Source organism: Scyliorhinus torazame, chromosome 9, assembly GCF_047496885.1.
Source record: "Scyliorhinus torazame isolate Kashiwa2021f chromosome 9, sScyTor2.1, whole genome shotgun sequence".
Lineage (NCBI taxonomy): Eukaryota > Metazoa > Chordata > Chondrichthyes > Carcharhiniformes > Scyliorhinidae > Scyliorhinus > Scyliorhinus torazame.
Window position 1 is genome coordinate 20,070,220 of NC_092715.1, and position 25,921 is coordinate 20,096,140.

A 25,921-nucleotide genomic window follows, 5' to 3' on the forward strand; every position below is an offset into this window, starting at 1 on the left:
TAATTGTGTCCACGTCTATCAAATTTCCCCTCAATCTCCGCTGTTCCAAATTGAACAATCCCAACTTCTCCAACCTAACCCTGGAACTGAAAGCCCTCCCATCCCTGGAACCATTCTGGGAAATCTCCTCCGCTCCTTCCCGACGGCCCTCACATCCTTCCCAAAACGTGGTGACCAAAACTGGACGCAATACCCTCGCTGCCGCCTAACCAGAGCTCCATAAAAGTTCAGCATAACTTCCCTGCTTTTGCCCTCAATACCTCGATTCAAGCCGAGGACTCCATAACCTTTGCCAGTCATTTCTCTCAATGTGTCCTGCCTGTGTCTTGAATGATTAATGCACCTTCTACCCCCGCACACTCTTTTGAATTTTTGCCGTTAACTTCTATTGTTTCCCCTTACCCATTCTGCCAAAATGCGTCACCTGTTATGAATCCATCTCCTACTTGTTCGCTCACTCTGAGAGCCCACCCATGTCCTATTGCTGTCGAGTAGTATCGTCCTCACTATTTGTCACCCCTCCAAGCTTAGTATCGTTGGAAAATGTTGACATTTTACTCTGCATTCCAATATCCAACTCATGTGTCGATACCAAACAAGCAGTATTGACCAGGCATTGGTCAAAGTGAAATGTTTATGAACTGGATTGTACAGATGTGAACATGTTCGTCAATTTGGTCCCTGACACATAATTAATAAGCGTCAGGCGAGATTCAAGATTGAAAACAACATATAGAATAATGGATTTGTACAGAAGATTCCCAGTTAACGGAACACTGGAAGGCCAGAGAATCATTGAATTTACAGTGCAGAAGCAGGCCATTCAGCCCATCGAGCCTGCTCCGTCATTTCATTAAAGCATGGATCGTCTCTACTTATTGTCCTTTATTCTTTCATGGCTTAGATTATCATAGAATTTACAGTGCAGTGCAGAAGGAGGCCATTCGGCCCATCGAGTCTGCACCGGCTCTTGGTAAGAGCACCTTACCCAAGGTCAACATCTCCACCCTTGTGGCCATCAGTGACAAGGCCAGCATTATCCATCCAGCTGGGCCATTACAGCGGGCATTTAAGAGTCACATGTGGGTCTGGAGTCACATGTAATCAGACTAGGTAAGGGCGGCAGACTTCCTTCCCAAAAAGACGTCAGTAAACCAGATGGGTTTTTACAACATTCAGCGATAGTTTCGTGAGACTAGACCGGCTTTATGTTCCAGAGTTATCCATTGAGTTTAAATTCCAGCGACTGCCAATTAGGATTTGAATCGGTGTCCCCACAGCATTGCCTGGGCTTCTGGATTACTAGACCAGTGATATCATGCCTGATGATTGTGACGTTAGGGAGCCTCCATAGATCTTTAAGAATGGGACCCAAATCTATTTTTTTCTGACAGTAAAAAGAGGACAAAGCATGATTCATACATTAGGGGACACCTGAACTCAGTAGGACCCATGCTGAGCACAGAGCTGAGTTCAAACATGACCCAATTTTGTGTAGCAAGGGCCTGAATCCATAGTGCAGGAGTCAAGGATCGATGAAGGAGACATAAAAGGTCACAAAAGGTGGATAACATATGTTGAATAGTCAAGCTGTCACTTTATTTAAATCCCCAACTCTTTAAAAGTTAAAAACAGGCTGCCTGTGTTGGTGAGGGTTGAAAATAGTTTGTTTCATTAATTACAATAGCTGCTTGTTGACATTACCACAAGGGCTATCATTATATCATTATTAATGGGTAACAGCTAACCACAACCTACAATTACCCCAGCAGGAAGTTTGTAAGCTTATAATTTGATTGACAGCTCAAAGTGGTTATCAAAGGATTAGCTGTCTTAGATGTGGGGTTAAGAATACAAGTTTGTTTGTTTCGATAAGGGATTAAGTACTCGAGGTTCTTTTAAAGTTTGAATGAGCATTCATGAATGGGAGTGATTTTTTATTTTACTCAAATCAGTGATAGATATTTATAACTTTACGTTATTTTGTCTCAATATGGCTCCTGAGGTCTGCCCATGATGGATACTTGGCCTTTGGCATGGAGGGTGAAAGGGCTAAGGGTGGTGGGCGAACGTAGAACATACAGTGCAGAAGGATGCCATTCGGCCCACCGAGTCTGCACCGACCCACTTAAGCCCTCACTTCCACCCTATCCCCGTAACCCAATAACCCAGCCCAACCTTTTTGGACACTAAGGTGGAAGGGCATAGATTGACAAGAGTTGGCATGGTGGCTATAAGACACCATGGGAGGTGGGTGGAGGGCTGTACATGAGCAGGTGGAAGTGATGAGGTATGATGTGTGAAGGTTTGAGAGCCTAATGTTTGACAAAACAACCGGGACAAAGTCCCAGAGAACCAAGGTTGGCCTTCTAAACAGCCTGCCTCGACACACTGGTGCCCCGTGGCTACCTCCGACCTGTATCCGGGGAAGGTGGGACCAATTCTATCCTACAACCATTTGGCTCTTTCCCACTCCACCCCGCCCTCCCAATGGAGCACACATTGCAGCTTTCAGAGCACCTGTCCGCATGTACGGAGCACCGAGCTGGGAAACCTCGTGACTCAAGCTGTCTGCTTCCGGATCGGAAATCTGGTCCATTACTATTCCAGAGCCGTCTCCGCCTATTTTAACTTGGTTTACCGTACCTTTGCTCCAAATTCTTACCCAAGAATTATCGGCAGTCTTAAAAGCTCCAACTGGCATTCACAACTTTGTGGAAAAGAGGATTCTTGATATCTAATATGGCAAGACTCAGGGGAGGGGGTCTCACTTCCATCAAAGGTCCGGACCCCGTACTAGGTATTAATGACACAAAACAAACTGTAGAGGGTGCCATCTCCGCTACTCCACTACTGGGCCGATATCTGGGGTTTGGGTATCTGTGTGTGTCTCTCTCCAGCTGGCACTGAAACTTCAGAGGCCAGGGGATGTCGCACTGGGACACTTCCACTGAAGAGAGCACTGATTCAAGCCTGCCGTTTATTCCTAACCGGCAGCCTGAGACTTATATCACATAGATCTCCAGACCCCTACCAATACCCAGGTGATTCTCTCTCTTGCCGGTGGTGCAACAGCCACCCGGTTCCTACTCCACTAGAGTAGCCTTCCCAAGAGAGAGAATAGGACACTGCTGTTTATTCCCTAACCAGCAGTCTGTCCTGAGTGAATCGCTCAAGATGACCCTCGATTCCTGAACCCGGAATTAAGGTGAGGAGTATTTTAACAATGACTTGGTCAGAGATCGCTGGTGAAAGATTGAAGAATTTAAACGACTCCAATTGTCATCAAATCAAGGTTTATTGTAAAACCCAGGTCAAAATCATCAACAGAAGAAACACAATACAATCTTATACTCTAATATACACTATGTCTATTCAAAGGTAATATAGCGGACACAACGAAAATTCTTATGCTTACACAGGTTTTAGCAATATCACAGGCACAAAACAAGTTCCCTTCCCCCAAAGCCTCAACCACTATTAAAATCAAGGGAGTTTCGTAAGCTGCTGCGGAGTACTTACGGTCACAGGCTGCAGAGGTCAAGTCAGGGGTGCAGAGGTCGAGCCACGAACGAAGAGCCCCCAATCGAAAACACAGCCCCTTTTATATTGTTTTACCTGGCTTTGTCCTGTGGTCGGCCAGCCCCCTTTGCATTGAAAAAGGTAAGGTTTAAAGTTCCCGCTGGTCCTGCCCCCTTTGAGCCGGTCAGACCTGTCGAGATGGGAGTACCTCCCCTAGGTCCGCCTCCAGTCTGTTTTTGAGATAACGAGGTTGAGCTCCCTTGAAGATTTTCAAAGACTTCCATCTGCTCTGGAGATCGCTGCTATGTTGATGGGGTGTTGATTGGATTCTGCTCTGGTGGAGGCCAGGTCATTTACATCTGCATGGGGCTATGACCATCCCATTGTCCTGCTTGCATGCAAGCCTCCTGTGTATTCCCGTGCCCCTTTGTCTGTGCTTTGATGTTATCTTGTTGTCTGGCTCCTTCTTCCTTGTAGCTCCTAGGGGGGTGTTTTGGAAATATTTATGTATTTATGTCCCTACTCAGCTCAGCGGGCCAAGCCTGCTGGGAAAACTGGTTCTGTTCCCTTGGCTGGAAAGTCGGTTTACAGTCTCTGAGTTTCTCCAAAAGGGCCGAATTGCCCGAAAACCTTACAGATGCCCCTTCGATACGTCCCTACGTGCTTGGACCGTATCGACACAGGTGAAGGGCAATTGTTTGCCTTTGTGTGGACCGTAGGTCCCCCCCTCAGCAACATGCGAAATTACAATTCCCAAGACAGTTCCCTTAGTCTAGGCTACCCCTGGTTTCAATGAAAGGGAGAGACAAGACCATATCTAATTTAAACACACAGTAACATATACACATTTCACCGGAACCCCAAACGTAAGGGTCCCTGTACATATATCACAATCAAGTACACATTTCACCGGAACCCCAAACGTAAGGGTCCCTGTAACCCGCGAATCCATACAACTATTTACAATTGCATCTGTTTATTTCACCAAGGATCCTCCTTTCTTGGCTGCACTTCGCTTCTTCCCGATGAGGGCTCTTCATTTACTCTCCATCGTCGATACCTGCAGCTGAGAGGTTTAGTCCAACTGAGGCGACAGCACAATGTACCCCCTGTACAACATTTCCTTTGTGGGACAAACACTAAACCATTCTCAGGCCCCCCCCTGGTGGTGATCGGACAGTTGTGAGGGTCGATCGGTTGGGCTGTGGGCAGGGGTCGCTTTACCTGAACCAGCAGTTCGGTAGCTTCTACAGTCATCCCTTCCCTGGGCGTTACACATCCCTCCCCACTGTGGTCAATTTATCCCGTTCCCTGGGTTCTGCCACCACCTTACAAAAGTGATTAATGCCCCTTGTGGGCACGCCTTGGTAGATCCCCATGAACACAAATAAATGCCCTGGTCAGAAGCCCACCCCTTATCCCCGCAAACGGTGATCCTACCCGGTGACCCCGTGATGGTCCGGTAGGTGTTGTCCAGTCCGTTCCCAGTCCGAGGACCGATCCCTCATGTCCAGCCTCAGCTTCCTGGGCCACCACCATCTCCCCAAAGGAACGTCCCCCTCACAGGTTAAACACACCCGCCTGCCCCCAGTCACCCTAACCCGGTCAGTCGAAGGACTCTTCTGTCTCGCCTCTGCGGAGTTCTCCCGGTCCCACCATCGCCAAGATCCTCAAACTCCACATCGTCGGGTGCCCCATCTGTAAAAAACAAAACACATTCTTGCCTCTACAGCCCTACCTACCTTAAAGTGCATGGGTTCTATCCAGTGGCAGCAGCAGCTCCCGCTTTGAAGTTGCCGCAGCCTGTCTGTGGTTCTGTGTCCACAGCCCGGCTCCCCAGGGTCCTAGTGCCTGGTGCTTCATCATTTTACCCTTGCACCAGGCGCTTCTGTGTTCCCACGATCCTAAATACTTTACACACAACTACACACTAATTAGAAGTAGCAGGGGGAGAGAAAAAGTAATATGATATATACAATGCCACCCGTCTCCGGGTGGCCAAATTAAAACTGTGCCCCGCTAAACTGGGGCAGTCCACCTGTTTGGTCGAACGGCTCGGGCCAGACCGTCCCCTCCCGGGGGTTCGGGCTGCCCCTTGCCTCTCCTTTCCCAACAGGGTTCGGTGATCCCTCATCGCTCCCTTCTACTCGGGCCCCCTTACTGCGGGACCGGGTGACAGGGAGGTGTGATGGGGACCATCTTACCGGGGGCTTGGAGACCCGATTGCTCCTTCGTCCCCTGACTGGTTCCCAAGCCCAAGGTGATACCTCCACTTCCTCCGCCTCCTTAGCCTCTATACTAAGGCAGGCCACCTGACCCACAGGTAAGGGCTTGGGAATCGTTACTGTCCCTGGGCTGGGTGCTTGCAGCACTGTCGGTCTCTTTGGGACTGCCCCTTCGGGACAGCACCTTGTCACCGGTTGTGTGACCGTGGAGTCAGGGACCTCCCCCACCGTCGTTAATTCTACGGGGGGTTTCTCCACTACCACCCCCCGTCTTCCCCCCACCTTGCTCTTTTTTGTCCTTATGGGGTGGAACAATTTAAATTGACTGATGTGGCGTTCGCATGGGTCCCACCTTAAGGGATTTAAACTGCAAATAGCCCCTGAGGCAGCCTCCAGAATGGGACCCTGCACCTGGACCGGACCAGGGTCTGGGGCTAGAACTACCCCTGCGCTCCCTTTTTCCTGAGGCTGCTCCCTGGGTAGTCATACGGGTTCTTGTGGTGTGGGTGCGGGCAGGCCCTGGCCCGTTGCCATTGCCCCCTGTCCTGAGCCTTGCAAAAGGGCTAAAATTTTACTTATCTCGATGGTTCCCGGGGCAGCTGCTCCTACCGCCGGGGTCTGACTCTCTACTGCGGGAGCCCTCTCCTGCTTGCTAGGGTTTTTACATTCCCTCTTGAAATGTCCGGCCTTCCCACACCCGTAGCATACCGGTTTCTCGTCGGAGGTCCGGGTGCCCTCATGCTTCCACTCTCTCTTAGGGGCTGCTGGCAAGATTTCATGCACCCTACCCTTAAGGGGCTTGTCCTCACCCCTCTCCCCATTACGATATGCAAGGGTGAGTTTCCTAAGGACCTCTGCCTCATTAAGGTCCGGACTCTGCGGGTCGAACCAGTGTTCGGCCTTTGCCCTAATGTGAGGGAGACAGTTAGCTACGAGGGTCTTCAGCCAGTGGGCTGTTCTCTCATCTAAATTCTGCCTATCCGCGGGAGCCCCACACGCCTCCACATAGACAGTCCACAGCCTGTCTGCGAACATAGTGGGAGATTCCCCTGGTTGCTGCTTGGTTTCCCCCACCCTCATGAAAGGGCTCCCCAGATTCAAGCCCATTGCCTCCAGAACAGCAGTCTGTGCTGCCGCCCAGGTGTCAGGTCTTCCCCCATTCCCAGAGGTCACTGTCCTGCATAGCTGGGCATCTAGGGTTATCAGGAGCATCTTTATTTGCTCCCCTTCGTCGCAGTCATTGATGTTGGCAGCCTGTTCCACCTCCATAAAATGCAGCGACGGATCCCCCTTTGGAGTTAGTCTGGGAACGTGGGCCACCATCCCCCTGAGCGCGGATGCCCCATGAGGAACGATAATGTCGCCCTCAACCGGTCCCCTGTTTGCCATCCCCGCCGGGGGACCATACCTTCTTTGCCTGACAGGGCACATCTGCCCTACCTGGGGTTCCTGCTCCTCCTCCCCACTGTCCAGCTCTCCTGCCTCGTTGGGTAGCCCCCCTGTCCCCGGGCTAACTACCCATATAGGAGACGCCGCTATCTGGGGATACACCACTGACCCCCCTTGGACCTGCCCCTGAACGTGCAGTCCGATCCCCCCCTGCCGACCCGGACACAATCTCGGTGCCTCAGGAGGCGGTCTATTCCCCTTGGCCTTTGGGGAATCATCCGCTGCGAGGAGCACCTTGCCCCTAGGGAACCCCCCTGGACCTACCAGGTGTATCTGTCCCCTGAACTTGGACAAGGTCTCCTCCAACTCCGTTATTCGTGCCTGGCACGGCCCATGGACACAGTCCCCTACTTCCTCGCGAGCCACTCGGTACGCTGCCTGGATGTCCCGGAACTTCCCCTCCAGCTTCCTACACTGCTCTGTGCTCCGAGCATAGAGTTCCTGGAGCCTCCGTTCCTTTTCTTTACCCTCCACTATCTGGCAGTGGAGATAGTCCTTCTCGCACCGCTTAGACTCGCTTTCCTGTTTCATTTCTGCCAATTCCTCCCGCAGTCGTTCCGCTGCGCTAGCCTCCTGCTCTAACTCTTCGATCCTTTGCTCTGTTTTGACTACCTGCTGAGACAGGCAAACCAGCCAAACTGCCTTCTCCAAGTGCCTTTTGTGCGCCTTGCTTTCTGTCCATGAAGCCGCTGCCATTACCGGTTGCTCCGCATTGATTAATTCTGAGACCCAAGGTTTGGTGAGGTTGACCTTTTGCCACAAATACGAGGATATTCTCTCCTCCATTTTGCTTCGTTCCCTCACCCCCTCTGCCAAGTCACATACTCCAAACCACCGGGGTCCTGCCGCGGTCGCCATTGTAGAGGGTGCCATCTCCGCTACTCCACTACTGGGCCGATATCTGGGGTTTGGGTATCTGTGTGTGTCTCTCTCCAGCTGGCACTGAAACTTCAGAGGCCAGGGGATGTCGCACTGGGACACTTCCACTGAAGAGAGCACTGATTCAAGCCTGCCGTTTATTCCTAACCGGCAGCCTGAGACTTATATCACATAGATCTCCAGACCCCTACCAATACCCAGGTGATTCTCTCTCTTGCCGGTGGTGCAACAGCCACCCGGTTCCTACTCCACTAGAGTAGCCTTCCCAAGAGAGAGAATAGGACACTGCTGTTTATTCCCTAACCAGCAGTCTGTCCTGAGTGAATCGCTCAAGATGACCCTCGATTCCTGAACCCGGAATTAAGGTGAGGAGTATTTTAACAATGACTTGGTCAGAGATCGCTGGTGAAAGATTGAAGAATTTAAACGACTCCAATTGTCATCAAATCAAGGTTTATTGTAAAACCCAGGTCAAAATCATCAACAGAAGAAACACAATACAATCTTATACTCTAATATACACTATGTCTATTCAAAGGTAATATAGCGGACACAACGAAAATTCTTATGCTTACACAGGTTTTAGCAATATCACAGGCACAAAACAAGTTCCCTTCCCCCAAAGCCTCAACCACTATTAAAATCAAGGGAGTTTCGTAAGCTGCTGCGGAGTACTTACGGTCACAGGCTGCAGAGGTCAAGTCAGGGGTGCAGAGGTCGAGCCACGAACGAAGAGCCCCCAATCGAAAACACAGCCCCTTTTATATTGTTTTACCTGGCTTTGTCCTGTGGTCGGCCAGCCCCCTTTGCATTGAAAAAGGTAAGGTTTAAAGTTCCCGCTGGTCCTGCCCCCTTTGAGCCGGTCAGACCTGTCGAGATGGGAGTACCTCCCCTAGGTCCGCCTCCAGTCTGTTTTTTGAGATAACGAGGTTGAGCTCCCTTGAAGATTTTCAAAGACTTCCATCTGCTCTGGAGATCGCTGCTATGTTGATGGGGTGTTGATTGGATTCTGCTCTGGTGGAGGCCAGGTCATTTACATCTGCATGGGGCTATGACCATCCCATTGTCCTGCTTGCATGCAAGCCTCCTGTGTATTCCCGTGCCCCTTTGTCTGTGTTTTGATGTTATCTTGTTGTCTGGCTCCTTCTTCCTTGTAGCTCCTAGGGGGGTGTTTTGGAAATATTTATGTATTTATGTCCCTACTCAGCTCAGCGGGCCAAGCCTGCTGGGAAAACTGGTTCTGTTCCCTTGGCTGGAAAGTCGGTTTACAGTCTCTGAGTTTCTCCAAAAGGGCCGAATTGCCCGAAAACCTTACAAAACTGAGCATACCTTTCCACTTTATTAACTCACTGAACAATAGTGTACACTTATTACACCAGTAAGACCCGTGTGTAGGAGTTCAACCCCAATTCGTCAGTTCTTCCACATGACTTCATTTTTGCAAAAGTATGCTTTATTCATAAAACATCTGAAAGAACATTACAATCATTTCAAACTGGTCATTACAAAAAGTGCAATGGCATTTAAGTTGTCTACATAAATCATGGGCCGGATTCTCCGCCCCACATTTCTGCCCCGACCCCGCCGGCGGGATTCTCCGTTACACCGGCAGCTCAATGGGGTTCCCCATTGTGGGGCAGTCCCATGCCGCCGGGAACCCCCCGGGCTGTCCCGCCGGCGGAGAATGCCGCCCAGTGTTTTCTGTGACTGACCAAGTCACGCTGTCGTTCTGGACTGTGGCTTTTTGACCTGGGTCCCTTGACATATCTGGGTCACCCAATCAGGTTTCAGTGTCTTATCAATCCCGCCAAGGCCATCCGCATGTGGTAATTTCCTGCTCTCTGCTGGAGGAGGGAGGGTCTCCAGGTGCAAACCAGCAATGGATGGAATACGTGTTGTAATGATATGTATAATATAAGGAGAGGAAAGGGTTAACAAGGTGACGTTCCTTTCTATCAACAGTAGATGGCATCACCGAGTAGTCTTATAAAAGATTGCGTCTCTAAGCATTCTGGGAGAAGCTGTTGGAGAAGTTGATGAAGCAGGATAGTGTGAGGTTGAGTAGGAGTGTTGGTTGTACTAGTGAGAGATAATTAATTACTGTAACATAGATTCAATACTATTATTTTGTTAGCTGTTACTCAGTAGAGTGTGCAAACCATTTCAAGTAGTGTAAAATAAATTAGCTTTGGTTTAAACATATAACTCTATTGTAGCCATTTAAGATGGCCACCTGCAAAGGACCATGGGAATTATGGCCAACCCAGGACTCAGACAGATACAGAGCCTATGTGTATCTGAAACACAGCTAACCAGACCTGATCGAAACCCCCGCTCGTTTGCATTTTAATGGCCCATTTTCCCAGGACAATAGAACTCCAATCAAGCAACCGGTACAGACACAGACTGATCGGCGCCACTCCCCTTACTCAGAACGCCCAACTGCCAAGGTCAATGACCGCTAAGGACCCGCCCAGCTACCCCCAAGGCACCCGCCACTTTATTGGCCAAAATCAAAGACAGCAATCAGAGCCCTGTCGAACTATTGGGTCCAAGGTTAAGGACCGCCCCAAAGAGCGCAAATTCCCAGGGGGAGAAAAGAGGACACAGCCATGTGTTCTGTCTCTATTGGATCCAGCCTGTGCCAACCCAATCGTAGCAGGAACAGCCAGCCAAGTTCAAGACCAACGATCGCTACCTGACAGATGAGCCTAGCACAGACAGAGCCACTTTCTTCGAACCAGCCAAGTGAAATCCAGATAAAGGCCTTATCCATTTGCACAGTGCCGGTCACCCTGAAGTTAAGTATAGGTTATTGTAGGTGATAGGTGTAGTTTAACTCGTGGTAGACATTGTGTTTGCATGTTGAGATAACTCTTGTGTGTGTAAATAAACCATCTTTTGAACTAACTAACTGGTTGTGAGGTCATTTGATCGATACAAGGGAAGGCTTGTGGTTCACCAACATTATTATAGGGCAACATTATTGGCGACTCCGCCGGGACTCGATTAGAAGTGACTTGTCACTTCGAGAGAACCCACAAACTTTGAATCCAATCGCGAGAAAGAAAAATAACCACAAGTGCAAGTCCCATATCGACCAAATAACCAAATTTCGGAAGTGTGTACTAACCCGCATGCGTACCTAAAGGAAGAGTAAGGTAAACTCGTTAGAATTGTGTACGACTATCGAGGGATTGTGAGCCGGAAAATAGCTTGAACCATACCCGCTGTTCAAATCGCTCCCTTATTCCCCTGTCCCAAATTAAAAGTAGAGAAAGAGATAAGAGAAGTAATGGCCACTAAAGCAATGGAAAGATTGATGAATCCACAGGAACCCGAGGTCGCAGCGACCAACAGAGCAGAGCAATGCCCCATATAGGAGGAAGAGTAAAGGAAATACTTAAAGGGGGAAGGATGGCCTCTTTGGTCGAATTTTTGCGCTGGTCCAGGAAAAATGGGACAGACATGGTAGGAGAACCTAAGCGAGGTCCTCAAGAAAAATGTAGGGAAAGTCAGAAAGCCGATGGCAATAGTGTCCCGTTTGGCACAGTTGCGAGGCACAGAGGAGGTCATGAAGACGCTCTGTAGGCAGTTAATTGAGAAGGAAGAAAAGAACGAGGGAAACAGTAATGAAAGCGAGAAGATAATTGAGCAACTCCGGGAACAGTTAGTAGCTAAGGATAAGGAAATACCGATGTGAAAAGCGTACGTCAATCTTGTCTAGTTCACCTTAGTAGCTTCTTGACCCAGTACGATAAAGCCTACCAAGATACACAGCGCGCAGTCCTGGTAAGAGAGGAAACAGAACAACTGGTCGCCCAGCTAACCAGCAAATGCGCGGATTTAAAAGTAGCTTTGAGAGCACTCCACAACTCCACCAAGGAACAGAGGCAGAGTATCGTTGACCATGCTAAATGCCGACAGAAGATAGAGAAGTTACAGTTGCTACTCTCAGTACAGAATGGCTTCAGGTACACTATAGGGCAGGATTTAGATGGGGGAGATGCTCCCAATTGCCAAGAGTAAAACGAAAGCGCCCAAAGATACGTAGAGGACACAGGAAATCAAAATCAAACTCCCCACGCTCCAAAAAGGAAAGCACCCGCAGTACCGACTGATGACCACAACTCGACCCCCATGCATCACACAATGCAAGTCATCGGATCAGGAGGAACCTAATATAGTTTACACCCACTATCCATTCCCAATTAAGAGAATCTAGCACGAAAATTAGTCCATTCCAGCCCACCGCAGACCCGCACAGCTTCTTTGAGGAGGTGCGCCAACAAAAGGTTATGTAAAGGCCTGGATGAGAGAGAGGAAGTAAAGCTAATAGTTATGAGCCTCAGCCAGTGTGTAAGGTCAGCTTTGCCAGAACCCCAAAATGTAGCAGGAGGAACCCACAGGAAATGAAAACAGCCATATTAGATGCCATAGGGTATAACAAAGGAGATCCAGTCGAGGGTTTAAATCACTGCAGGCAAAAGAAGGAAGAACATCCGACCGCGTTTGCTGGTCGTCTATGGATTCATTTCATGACAGTCTACGCACAATTGAACCGCGCACACCTAAATGAGGAGGACACCACTAAATGGTCCCGCACCTTAGTCTCGCATGCCACAGGCGCAGGTCAAAAGGTTTGTGTAAACTACGACCCCGCACACCATACACACACACAATGAAGTTTGGGTATTGAAACGACTTTCTAGAGCATGGGAACAACCCCTACACCGACAGACAGATCAGGATTAAATAGAAGCAAACATGCACCCAGTTAGGACTAGCCAGGACCCAGCATGGATAAACGAGGGACAGCACCCCAGAGCACAGGCACCACGAGGTTGTTACAATTGTGGCCACGTAGGACATTACACCAGCAAAACCCCCGAACCAGCAACGATACCAACAACCAAACCCCCCCACCTCGGAACAATATTAGGTCCATGCATAATGTTAGCGCCTGTTCAGGCGACTTAGCGTTTAACTCCACAGATTGATGGTGTTCGGACTCCCCATCTTGGGTCTGTGACACACGCTGGGACAAATCAGGCAGACCAGTAGTTACAGGCACAGTCCGGGGACATACAGTCAATTTTCTTTGGGACACAGGAGGATCCTGCACCTCTTTAAACTCCTCCACCATGTTTCATGACCCTGAGTGGATTCACAGGCCACATGCAACTAGTGTATCACAGCTCCCACAGGGAACATTAGCACCAAACACCCTGTTGTTTTAGTTGACTTACCCCAAACCGCAGAGCCCATTTTAGGCATTGACTTAATGAGCTCCCATAACCTTTCGTTTGCCCCAGTAAACAAATGTGTCTGGTGAATGGCTAAAACAGCTAGGGCTCCCACTACGCTCACAGTAGGGGATTATGAAAACAGGATTTGCTCAATAGGGGAATATTGGTTTGATCCGCAAACAATTAGGGCAGACCAGACGATTAGAGAGGTCCTCATAAAATACAAAGCTTCGTTCGCACCAAACAAACACGATTGTGGGAAGATCCCAGGTACAGTGAAGATTTCCGGTCCCGATTCAAAGCCGTAAAAGCAATACGGTTTCCCACAGCAAGCCGAGGGTGAGATTTCGAAGTTTATTAACAGTTTGTTAGATCAAGGAGTTATTCGACCCATAGCCTCCACAAATAATGCCCCAATTTGGCCCGTAAAAAAGCACAATGGTTCATGGTGACTAACGATCGACTACCGAGAACTTAATAAGGTAGCTCCTTTAGCAGCCCGCACCGTTGCCACGAGTCCCGCGACCATGCTCAAACAGGGAGTACAAGCAAAGTACTTCACAGTGCTGGACATCAGCAATGGCTTTTGGTCCATCCCGTTAAACAGGGACTGCCAGTATAACGAGTTTACGTTTCAAGGGCAGCAGTACACGTGAACATGCCTCTGACAAGGATTCCATAACTCCCCCTCCATTTTACACTGACAATTGGCCAACGGATTTTCTAAATTTTGCTGACCCGAATGCCTAATACAATATGTGGACGATCTGCTATTGCAAACGGACACAAAAGAGGAACACGTGGCGCACTTATCTGAATGACTAGGCCTACTGCAATCAATCGGATGTGAGGTGAACCCCAAAAAGGGCCAGATTTTAAAGGAAAAGGTTCTTTATTTAGGCACCATCATCACCCACGAGAAAGAAGAAATTGAGCAAAAACGGATCAAGTCCATCATTAAATTGCCCCTGCCCCAAAATGTCACTGCACTCCGGTCATTCCTAGGTTTGGTCGGATATTGCAGAAATTATATAGATAGTTTTGCCACCAAAGCAGCCCCACTCTCAGAGCTCCTTAAAAAGAACGCCACATGGGAATGGTTTCCGCAGCACAGCGGGTGATTTAAAACGCACCCTAGGTACAGCCCCCACTTTATAAGTTCCAGACCCAGACTTGCCCTATAGCATAGATGTAGCAACCACCGACCGAACCCTATCAGCAGTGCTCCTGCAAGAACAACACACTTAGGACCCGTAGCCTATGCCTCAAAAGTATTAGACCCCATTGAGCAAGGATTCTCAGACTGCGAACGGCACTTGCTTGCAGTCTTTAGGGCAGTACAGTACTTTGCGTACATCACAGGCCTCAACCCAGTCACTATCTTGACCGAGCACCCCCCCACTCAACTATTACCAGATGGTAGATTAAAGGACGGTTCAGTCAGCCAGATCAGAGCAGCCCGCTGGACACTACTGTTACAAGGCAGATGCATTTCGGTAAAACTCACCAAAACCCACACATTTCTGGCCAATAATCTCCAATATGCAGGGACCCCACATGAGTGCCAGATCATAGCAGCCCAACACCACACAGGAGCCTTTATCCCAAAGACACTACACCCACGGGCAAGCAGCATGACTCAGGATTCCCAAACCACAGGGGATACTTAAATGTAGACGGTTCTTCCACAATCGGAAATGGAGTTAGAATTACTGGTTGTGGAATTTACGTGGAAGACGTGCAGGGACTCCCACTAGAAGAGATCTCTTTAAAATTGCCCGGCCACCTAGGTTCACAAGCAACAGAACTCGCAACCATAGCCTATGTAATTCAGTACCCCGACTCTTTCCCAACTCCCGCAGACATCCACTCGGACAGCCTGTATGTGTGCAACAGTTTAACAGAATTCCTGCCCCTGTGGGAATCTCGAGGTTTTGTTTCAGCCGATGGAAAACCTCCACTCTCTGCCCCATTGTTAAAGCACAATCTCAAGACAGCCTCAGATCGCACATAGGGTATCGTTTAAGTAAGAAGCCATCATCGCTCCTCCCCACCCGGTAATGTAAAGGTAGACGCCTTAGCCAAAGCAGGATCACGCCATGGTCACTTCTGACAGCCACCAGAAAGCGACCGATACACTCAGTCCAGGTTTCCCAGACCAATATTGAGGATCTATCTCAAGCCCAAAAAGCAAACAACACCCTCAAACAGGCTTTAGACGGCAACTTCCCAGCCCCCTATGATAAATGGAAGGACGCACTGACTGCACAGGACGGAATAGTTTTTTAAAAACTGAATTTATGTGGTCCCCACCGAGGACAGAAACCAGCTCATTTACCAATTTCATGACGGACACGGACATCAGGGGATAGACAATACCATTTCCCATTTAAGACCTTTGTGTTGGTGGCTCGATTTAAAAAGCGATGTAAACCATTATGTCGAGAATTGGCTTATCTGTGCTCAGAACAATCCCGAACGTTACTCAAAGAAAACACAATTACGTCACACCCAACCTGTGAATGGCGCTTGGACAAATTTGCAAATCGATTACATTGGCCCCCTTCCCCCTTGCAGAAATGGTTTCAAGTACGTGCTGGTTGTAATCCACACCTTTACTAAATGGATAGAAGCATTTCCCTCACGGACAAACACAGCAACGAAAATCGCTTATTGTCACAAGTAGGCTTCAAATGAAGTTACTGTGAAAAACCCCTAGTCGCCACATTCCGCCGCCTGTTCAGGGAGGCTGGTACGGGAATTGAACCGTGCTGCTGGCCTGCCTTGGTCTGCTTTCAAAGCCAGCGATTTAGCCCTGTGCTAAACAGCCCCTGCCTTAGGCCACCGTTAAGCAAAGGCCACCGCTAAGATTTTGACCCAACAGATATTCACACACTGGGGTCTCCCCCACAGCATTGAGTCAGACCAAGGTTCCCACTTCACCGGCAGTCATGCAAAATGTTTTAACAATTTTTGGGATCAGGCAGAAATTCCATACAGCATATCACCCCCAATCCAGTGGCATTGTCGAGAGAATTAATCGAACTTTAAAAGCGACCATTAGGAAGATGGTGCAACAGGACAATACCATGTGGGATACAGTCCTCCGATTTGCTCTCATGTTTATTCGGAACGCCATTTCCAGTTCCACAGGTTTCACCCCCCACACTCTCATGACCGGACGGCCCATGAAGGGTATTGAATATTTATTAGGCATCGATTTGGCAAGCCCTACAGTAACCACCCTCACCCACAAAAAAGCAGTGCAACAGGTTACAGATAACATTAAAGTAGCACAACTATCCGATTAGGCGCCAGAAGGAAGCAGAGTAAAGCCTGCTTTGACAAAACCGTCCACCCCGTAGAGTACACAGTCGGTCAGCAAGTAATGGTTTCACTTTCCAACCCCAGTTCTTTTCTCTCCCCCAAATTAGCAGGACCCTACTCCATTTCCGACAAAGTGAGCCCCTCCGTGTACAAGATAACGTACCCCAACGGTAAAACTGGTTGGTTCCACATCAACCAACTGAAAGTCTACGGATCACAATGTAGCCACTCCCACCACATCTCTCTGGCAATAGGAGATGATTACGCCCCGCACATCGACAACCTAGTCCAACCCCTACGCCAACCCTCCCCCAAACATACCGGCATTTATCCCTTGTTCACGCCCACAGACCCGAACTTGTCTCCGCCCAAAGGTACAGACTTTCACCTTCAACTTGACTCCGACAGCGAGAGCCTCCCGGATTTGATTACTATCCCTGAACACTGGCACGATCTCTCTGCCCCCAGTTACCCCAGTCCCCGGAACCACAACTTGGATATCTTTGACCCCCTATATGCCCTTGCCCAGCCACCGCCACTGCCACCGCCCGACCACAGTAACTTGCCCTCCACTCCCACTGCCCTTACACCCCACAACAAACAAGCCCCTCTTTGGCACCGCGACAACTCTTGCAGTCTAGTAAGGCACGCCGATTCGGATTATCCGACGGCCCACGCGGCCAAGGCACAGAAATGGCAGACACGAGTCTGGCAACCGGGAGATGGTGATGATTCAGATACTGACTCTCGTTTCAGTAATGCTTTTACAACACTGTTTGGTACAGAGCCCTGAGGTGTCCAGATGATGAGACAGAGACACTGCCTAAGTATTAAGGTGTCCAAAGTTCTGATGGAGCCTGCCCGCCTTTTTCCTTCTTCTTTTTTCTACTACATGGTTTTAATTCATGTCGCCCGACAATAAATTACTCTTCTGATTCGAGGGTATGATACCCAGTGTCAGTTAAAGGCACAAGTTTGTTGAGAAACAGACCACTGTTCTCCCAGTCTTTATGACAAGTTTCCACACGACTCCAAACTCTCACCGCCCACCCAGGTCACCCAGGTAGGGAGTAACGGCACTGATCCCCGCCTTACCTGAGGACCCCAAATTCATCCGGTCAGTTAAGCTTGGGTAGTGGAGTAACGGCACTAATCCCCGCCCTACCCGGGGATTCCACCCATTCTTCTCCCGCAGCGGCCCACATGCACCTCATGTTCCCGTCACTTCATACGCTCTGGAATGGTTCTCTACACTCTGCGTTGCCTTTGGCAGGCCTTAGGTTCACCTTCTCTACTCTCCCTTTGGTTGTGGTATAAAGAATGGATTTTGCCACGTTCTGTACGCTCACCCCTTCTTTCCTTTACCTTCCGCGACCCCCTGGTCGCTACCCACCTGCTATTTACACATATGACACAATTGGTTGCTATGCACGCTGCTACACGCGAGCTATCTCTGAGCCCTGGGATGAAACTCTATAAAACTGGCCGCCCTGAAATCCGTCTGGTTGAGGTAAGCCGCAACCACCACAGGTTGCAAGTAAAGAAAAGACTGGTTGAAGAAATCGTCATCCCAGTCCCCGCACCGACCACAAGCTGCGAGAATCTCTGTACTTTAAAAATTTGCCCTTCTTGTCTCTCCAAAATGGTATTTTTTTTTTAAAATGAGGGAGTCACACATGGTGACAATCATAACGGGTAATTGGAGTAAAGAGGGAAAGACTAATAAAACGAGATATTAACCAAAGATAATAACAGATACTATGCTTGCACCCCCAGGATTACCCGGAAAACAGAAAACACAGGATGAAGCAAGGACTGCTGACATGCGTTTGGATCATCGCTGGACTTCTGCAACTGCGCGCGCAACGGACTGTTTCAACAAACCCCACACCAGCCCCGAACACTACCACACAACAGGCCACCCCCAGCCCGCACACTACACCACACATAAAGACAGACATCGAAACCCCCACCTGGTGCGAGAACATTTCCTAATGGAACCCCCTTTCATACATAGGATTTGCAATTCTAGTAATTGCAATAATCTACAGTGTCATTCAGACACTCCGACTCCGTAAATGGCGAGCAAAAGCCTCCCGCTCCCCGATATACACAGTCCGATCCCCTTTCTTTGGAATTCAACAAAATTGAACTCATGGAACAATCGCTGCTAAAAATAAACCATGTACCTCTTTAACTTTATTAGGATGCTGCTGTTTTAAATTTTGTACTGAATATAAGTTATTTGATATTCGCCAGCAGCATGAGAGTATCTTAGATAGTGTCAGCTAGAGATCAACTGTGCGGATAAATTAAAATGTTATAGTGACCTAAATTATAGTAACTGTTAGAGATGAATTAATTTATGAATTTATGAATTTATTAATGGAATATTAGGTAAATGTCCCAAACCATAAGATAAGAGTAGAGTAGAACCTTGCCTTGACGAAGGGTGACCGGGTCACCAAGGATGAACAGGGATCAATAGTGTGATCCACCACGCTTCGCATTCAGGATCAAGAGGACGGAATGTAGCCATCTAAGATGGCCACCTGCAAAGGACCATGGGAATTATGACCAACCCAGGACTCAGACAGATACAGAGCCTATTTGTATCTGAAACACAGGTACCCATACCTGATTGAAACCCCCGCTCATTTGCATTTTAATGGCCCATTTTCCCAGGACAATAGAACTCCAATCAAGCAACCGGTACAGCCACAGACTGATCGGCGCAACTCCCCTTACTCAGAAAGCACAACTGCCAAGGTCAATGACCGCTAAGGACCCACCCAGTTACCAAGGAACCCGCTCCTTTATTGGCCGAATCCGAAGACAGCGATCAGAGCCCTGTCGAACTATTGGGTCCAAGGTTAAGGACTGCCCCAAAGAGTGCGAAATCCCAGAGGGATAAAAGAGGACATAGCCATGTGTTCGGTCTCTTTTGGATCCGGCCAGTGCCAACCCAATCGTAGCTGGAACAGCCAGCTAAGTTCAAGACCAATGATCGCTACCTGATGGATGAGCCCAGCAGAGACAGAGCCACTTTCTTCGAACCAGCCAAGTGAAATCCAGATAAAGGCCTTTATCCATTTGCACAGTGCCGGTCACCCTGAAGTTAAGTGTAGGTTATTGTAGCTGATAGGTATAGTTTAACTCATAGTAGATATTGTGTTTGCATGTCAAGTTTACTCTTGTGTGTGTAAATAAACCATCTTTTGAACTAACTAACTGGTTGTGTGGTCATTTGAATCATAGAATCATAGAATTTACAGTGCAGGAGGCCATTCGGCCCATCGTGTCTGCACCTGCTCTTGGAAAGAGCACCCTACCCAAGCACACACCTCCACCCTATCCCCATAACCAAGTAACCCCACCCAACGCTAAGGGCAATTTTGGACACTAAGGGAAATTTAGCATAGCCAATCCACCTAACCTGCACATCTTTGGACTGTGGGAGGAAACCGGAGCACCCGGAGGAAACCCACGCACACACGGGGAGGATGTGCAGACTCCGCACAGACTGTGACCCAAGCCGGGAATCGAACCTGGGACCCTGGAGCTGTGAAGCAATTGTGCTAACCACAAGGCTACCGTGCTGCCTTGGAGAACAATACAAGGAACATAACATGTGTATCTTGAAAAGTCAGGGAGAAAGCAATTTACACATTTCCAGAGAGGACATTGTCTCTGTGAGTCGTTATGGAGGGAGTGTCAGGTGGTGCAATTAGTCTGGGCCACCACCTTAATGACGTGTCGAAGTTACATGTCCTGATTTGTGTCTGTTTGTGTGTGTGTGAGTTCCTGTTCAGTTAAAACTGTCTTTGATTTTTAAAAATTCAATCTGAGCCCCGTGGTGATGCCCTGGGTCAGAGCACCTCTCCCTCCATCCCGATGTGCTCCACACTCCATGTTCCTACCACCTGATATTGAGCTGCACACACTGGTTCACACCACAACTGGTTACATTGTACTCACAAGCAGAAATCCAAGACATTAAACATGCCTCACAGTGCAACAGAAATATCCGAGATAGCAAAATACCTTACAGTACCATCTGTGCAGAAAAGCGTTTCTCGATTTCACACGTGAGTGGTTCGAACTTTCAGATAATATCCCCTTATTCTGGGCTCTTTATCACAGCAAACAGATTCTCTGTGTCAACTCTATCAAATCCTTTTAACTTTTTAAAAAATCGACGATTTACCCCTTTTAAGTCCTCGTTTTATTCTGATAAATCTGTGCGGGACGCCAATCTCCCCACATCCTCCAAGAACCTCAATTTATTCCTCGTGAAATGTGTTTCACCAATTGGAATATATTCCTGCGATGGAAAAATTGCTTTTCTGAACAGTGTGTGCATGTGTTTAGTTTTGACACAAGCTTACAATTAACAAGCTTCAGACAGGACTCGAGATTAAAAATCACAGTGTTGCGACTTATTCTTCATTCTGATCTTATGTTCCATCAGGACTTTACCAATTTCCCTAGCAGCACAGTGGGTGTACCTACACCACATGGACAGCAGCAGTTCGAGAAGGCAGGCCTTGCCTTCGCAAGGGCAATTAGGGATGGGCAATAAATGCTGGTCCAGTCAGCAACGCCCATGTCAACGCTACCACCAAGAAAGCACAACAGCGCCTATACTTCCTCAGGAAACTAAGGAAATTCGGCATGTCCGCACTGACTCTGACCAACTTTTACAGATGCACCATAGAAAGCATCCTATCGGGCTGCATCACAGCCTGGTATGGCAACTGCTCGGCCCAAGACTGTAAGAAACTTCAGAGAGTCGTGAACACCGCCCAGTCCATCACACAAACCTGCGTCCCATCCATTGACTCCATCTACATCTCCCGCTGCCTGGGGAAAGCGGGTAGTATAATCAAAGATCCCTCCCACCCGGCTTACTCACTCTTCCAGCTTCTTCCATCGGGCAGGAGATACGGAAGTCTGAGAACACGCACGAACAGACTCAAAAACAGCTTCTTCCCCACTGTCACCAGATTCCTAAATGACCCTCTTATGGACTGACCTCATTAACACTACACCCTGTATGCATCATCCGATGCCAGTGCTTATGTAGTTACATTGTATACCTTGTGTTGCCCTATTATGTATTTTCTTTTTATTTCAGTTTCTCTTCATGTACTAAATGATCTGTTTGAGCTGCTCGCAGAAAAATACTTTTCACTTTACCTTGGTACACATGACAATAAACAAAATCCATCCATCCAAACTGTTTATCTGCATCTCTCTTTCTTCCCCAAGCCCCAGCCACCATCTTGGAGCTGTCGGCCGTGAGGGATGGTATCACCGGAGGCACCATCGTGTGCCGCGTTGAAGGGGAGCCACCTGCCAACATCACATGGATCGACCCCGAAAACAGCACGGTGCACGAGGACAGCAGTGACACAACGGTCACACGAGTGCCCGGCAAATATCAGACTGTAGGAAGGTTTCTTGACCCAACGCTGAGAGGGACATACAGCTGTGTAGCTGTCAATGAACACGGGAGAGAAGTCCGTCAGATTCGCTTAGCCACTGCTGGCTTCAACTACTCAAATTTCATCATCGGGATGTTCTGCCTGATCCCTCTGGTTAAGTTTCTCCTCCTTCTGATAACAGGGATAATTCTATTCATTAAAATAAAAGGTACGTCCATTTCGCTTTTGCCTGTTTTGTGATTCAAAGGAGGAACAAGCAAAAAATAGTTCATTTAAATTGACAAAGTGGGCCCTAAATGTGATTGAAAATGATAACATAACAGAAAATGTTGGATAAACACAGTAGGTCTTGTCATAATATCCACTCATGTATATAATGAGATGCAGACAGGCAGTGATTGACACACAGGATAACCAATGAACACACACGACACATAACAACCAATCACCAGACAGGACACCACCTCTATAAAGCACACAGGGCATTAAGACTCTCCCTCTCTCTACAGGACACAGCTACTGAGATAGTAAGAGTGCACAAGCCAGTGAGCACTATCACCATGAGGTAGAGAGTTAGTCTGGTCAAGCCAGTAGGAGGTTATCAGTTAGATTGGTAGAGTGTCAACTCACAGCAGACTATGTACAGCAATCAGGAAGTTCAATAAAACAGTGTTGGACCATCTCCTGGGTCAGAAGCCTGTTTCTAGTTTCACTGCATCCAGTTGCAGTCAACGTTGAACCAACTTACTTAACACATCAGGCCTGGCAGCACCTGTGAAGAGAAATAGAGTTAATGCTTCAAGTCCAAACAATCCTTCTGCGGAACTGAAGAAAGGAACCCTCACAACATTTAAGAAGCATTTAGGTGAACATTTGAAATGCCACGGCATACAAGGCTACCGATCAAGTGCTGGAAAATGAGAGTAGAATAGATAGGTGCAGACGCAATGGGCCGAAGGGCCTCTTTCTATGCTGTAAAACTCTATGACCTTATGAGATAAGCAATGAATTATGTAGTAAGAGAAGTGGGTGGAGGAGGCGGGACAGAATATAAGAACAGGGATAAGTTGGGGCAAAGGAGAGATTGACAAAGTGTCATGGACTGTTATAGGCTTACCCTCAATATGTGGCAGCTGATAATGAGCAGATTCCTTCGGGTCGTTCCTTTTTCCTCGTCGCCACTATAATAAGTCCACGGCGGCAGAAGTCCCTTCACCAGAATTCCTTTGATTTTGATTTGATTTGATTTGATTTATTATTGTCACATGTATCAGTATACAGTGAAAAGTACTGTTTCTTGCATTCCCGTACATAGGGGAGGAAGGAGAGACTGCAGAATATAATGTTACAGTTATAGCAAGGTGTAGAGAAAAGATCAACTTAATACGAGGTAGGTCCATTCAAAAGTCTGATGGCGGTAGGGAAGAAGCTGTTCCCGAGTTGGTTGGTACGTGATTTCAAACTTTGGTATCTATTTCCTGACGGAAGAAGGTGGAAGAGAGTATGTCCGGGGTGTGTGAGGTCCTTAATTATGCTGGCTGCCTTTCTGAGGCAGCGGGAATTATAGACAGAGTCAATGGATGGGAGGCTGGTTTGCGTGATGGACTGGGCTACATTCACAATGTTTTGTAGTTTCCTGCGGTCTTGGGCAGAGCAGGCTCCATACCAAGCTGTGATACAACCAGAAAGAATGCTTTCTATGGTGCATCTGTAGAAGTTGGTGAGGGTCGTGGCTAACATGCCAAATTTCCTTAGCCTTCTGAGAAAGTAGAGTCGTTGGTGGGCTTTCTTAACTATAGTGTCGGCATGGGGGGACCAGGACAGGTTGTTGGTGATCTGAACACCTAAAAGCTCGACCCTTTCTACTTCGTTCCCATTGATGTAGACAGGGGCATGTTCTCCACTACGCTTCCTGAAGTCGATGACAATCTCCTTTGTTTTATTGACATTGAGGGAAGATTATTGTCGTCGCACCAGTTCACCAGATTCTCTATCTCATTCCTGCACTCTGTCTCGTCATTGTTCGAAATCCGACCCACTACGGTGGTGTCAGCAGCAAATTTGAAGATCGAGTTTGAGGGGAATTTGGCCACAGTCATAGGTGTATAAGGAGTATAGTAGGGGGCTGAGGACACAGCCTTGTGGGGCACCGGTGTTGAGGATGATCGTGGAGGAGGTGTTGTTGCCTATCTTTACTGATTGTGGCCTGTGGGTTAGAAAGTTCAGGAACCAGTCCCAGAGGGAGGAGCCGAGGCCACAGAGTTTGGAGATGAGTTTCGTCGGAATGATGGTGTTGAAGGCTGAGCTGTAGTCGATAAATAGGAGTCTGACATAGGTGTCTTTGTTATCTAGGTGTTCCAGGGTAGAGTGCAGGGCCATGGAGATGGCGTCTGCTGTGGACCTGTTGCAACGGTAGGCAAACTGTAGCGGATCAAGGCAATCTGGGATCAAGGAATTCCTTTTATTAAAAAAAACAACCGCCTACAACCAGGTGCATTTAGCTTGCTATCCACTCTGGGAGTGCAGAGGACCTGACACTCCCTGTTATAGACAAAAAAAAAGTTCCCTGATTGGCCCGCTAATCAGGGAACTCGTATTCCAATTGGCCAATCTCAAAGGCCTGGTCTGAGTCATGACATGGACATGAGACAAAGGGGAGTGTTCATGATGCCATTCAGGGATGAAGAGTGTTAACAGTGGAAAAAGGTCATGCAAATTACGAATCTGCTTCTCCCAGGCTTAGTAACGGTTTGGTGGCATTATGGTAATGCCGCTGAGCTGGTGACCCAAAGGCCTAGACTAATTCCCCGGAAAGGTGAGTCCAAATCCCACCACAGCAGCTGTAGAAATTTAAATTCAATCAATCGATAAATCCAGAATAAATCACTGATGTTGATGGGGTGCCGGTCAACATAGAACATACTGTACAGAAGGAGGTCATTTGGCCCATTGCGTCTGCACCGACCCACTTCAGCTCGCAAGGGGCAATTAAGAACGGGCAATAAATGCTGCTCGAGCCAGCGACACCCACATCCCAAAAAATTAATTCGAAAAAAGTGGCAGATTGTGCGAATCGCCTCCTCCTGCTTCTTGTTCGTATGTTCAGTGTCCTTCAAAAATCTTATGCACCTTTCTCAACTTTAAGGTTGGAGACCTGGCCTTACTTTGCGGTGCTAATTTTAAATTCTATATTATCCTATATGTTAAATATCTGGAGTCGGTTAGCTCAGTTGGTTGGAGAGCTGATTCATGATGGGGAGCGACCCCAACAACTCCTGGGTTCATGTCCCGCACCGGCTGAGGTTATCCCTCTCAACGTAACCCGTGGTGACCCTCAGGTTAAACCGCCTCCAGTCAGCTGTCAGAGGGGCGAGCAGCCTCTGATCCCCTGGGACTGTGGCGAGGTTTACCTTAACCATCCCTTATGTACAGTACATTTAAAATATTGAACATCTCTTGGACGAACTCCAGTTGGGAATGATGAACTTTTCTGTTTCTTCCCACAGATTGAGCGACTGTGCAAGCTGAGGGTGAGAAAATACCTGCGCCCCCACCCACCACCCCCACCCACCACCCCCACCCACCACCATATGACCCTTTGTTTGTCGCCACTAGACTCCAGTCCTGAAGGTGATTCACAATGGAGCATCCACGGTATTAGTTTGTCTTGCCTTTGCTCCGTTCGTATTGCTCTCGCCAGGCTGTGGCTCCCTCTACTGTGCTGAGGAAGTACTGCATTGCCAAAGACACCGCCTATCTGATGGGATGTTAAACTTTTTAAAAAAATAATATTTTATTGAGGTATTTGAAAAAGTTTTCTAAC

The 25,921-nt window shown here is 48.2% G+C and overlaps 1 protein-coding gene across 3 annotated transcripts in view; it reads left to right on the plus strand.

Annotated features, from left to right (window-relative positions):
• The window catches only part of LOC140429095 (sialic acid-binding Ig-like lectin 15), a 41,624-nt gene extending 15,957 nt beyond the window's left edge, over window positions 1-25,667 (plus strand). For all 3 annotated transcript variants that reach the window (XM_072515659.1, XM_072515661.1, XM_072515660.1), the window contains 2 exons: window positions 21,923-22,306; window positions 25,605-25,667. In XM_072515659.1, coding sequence (XP_072371760.1) covers window positions 21,923-22,306; window positions 25,605-25,609 — 389 coding nt within the window. In that variant the 3' untranslated portion in view covers window positions 25,610-25,667. The remainder of the gene's footprint in view (window positions 1-21,922; window positions 22,307-25,604) is intronic.
• The last annotated feature ends 254 nt before the right edge of the window (window positions 25,668-25,921 follow it).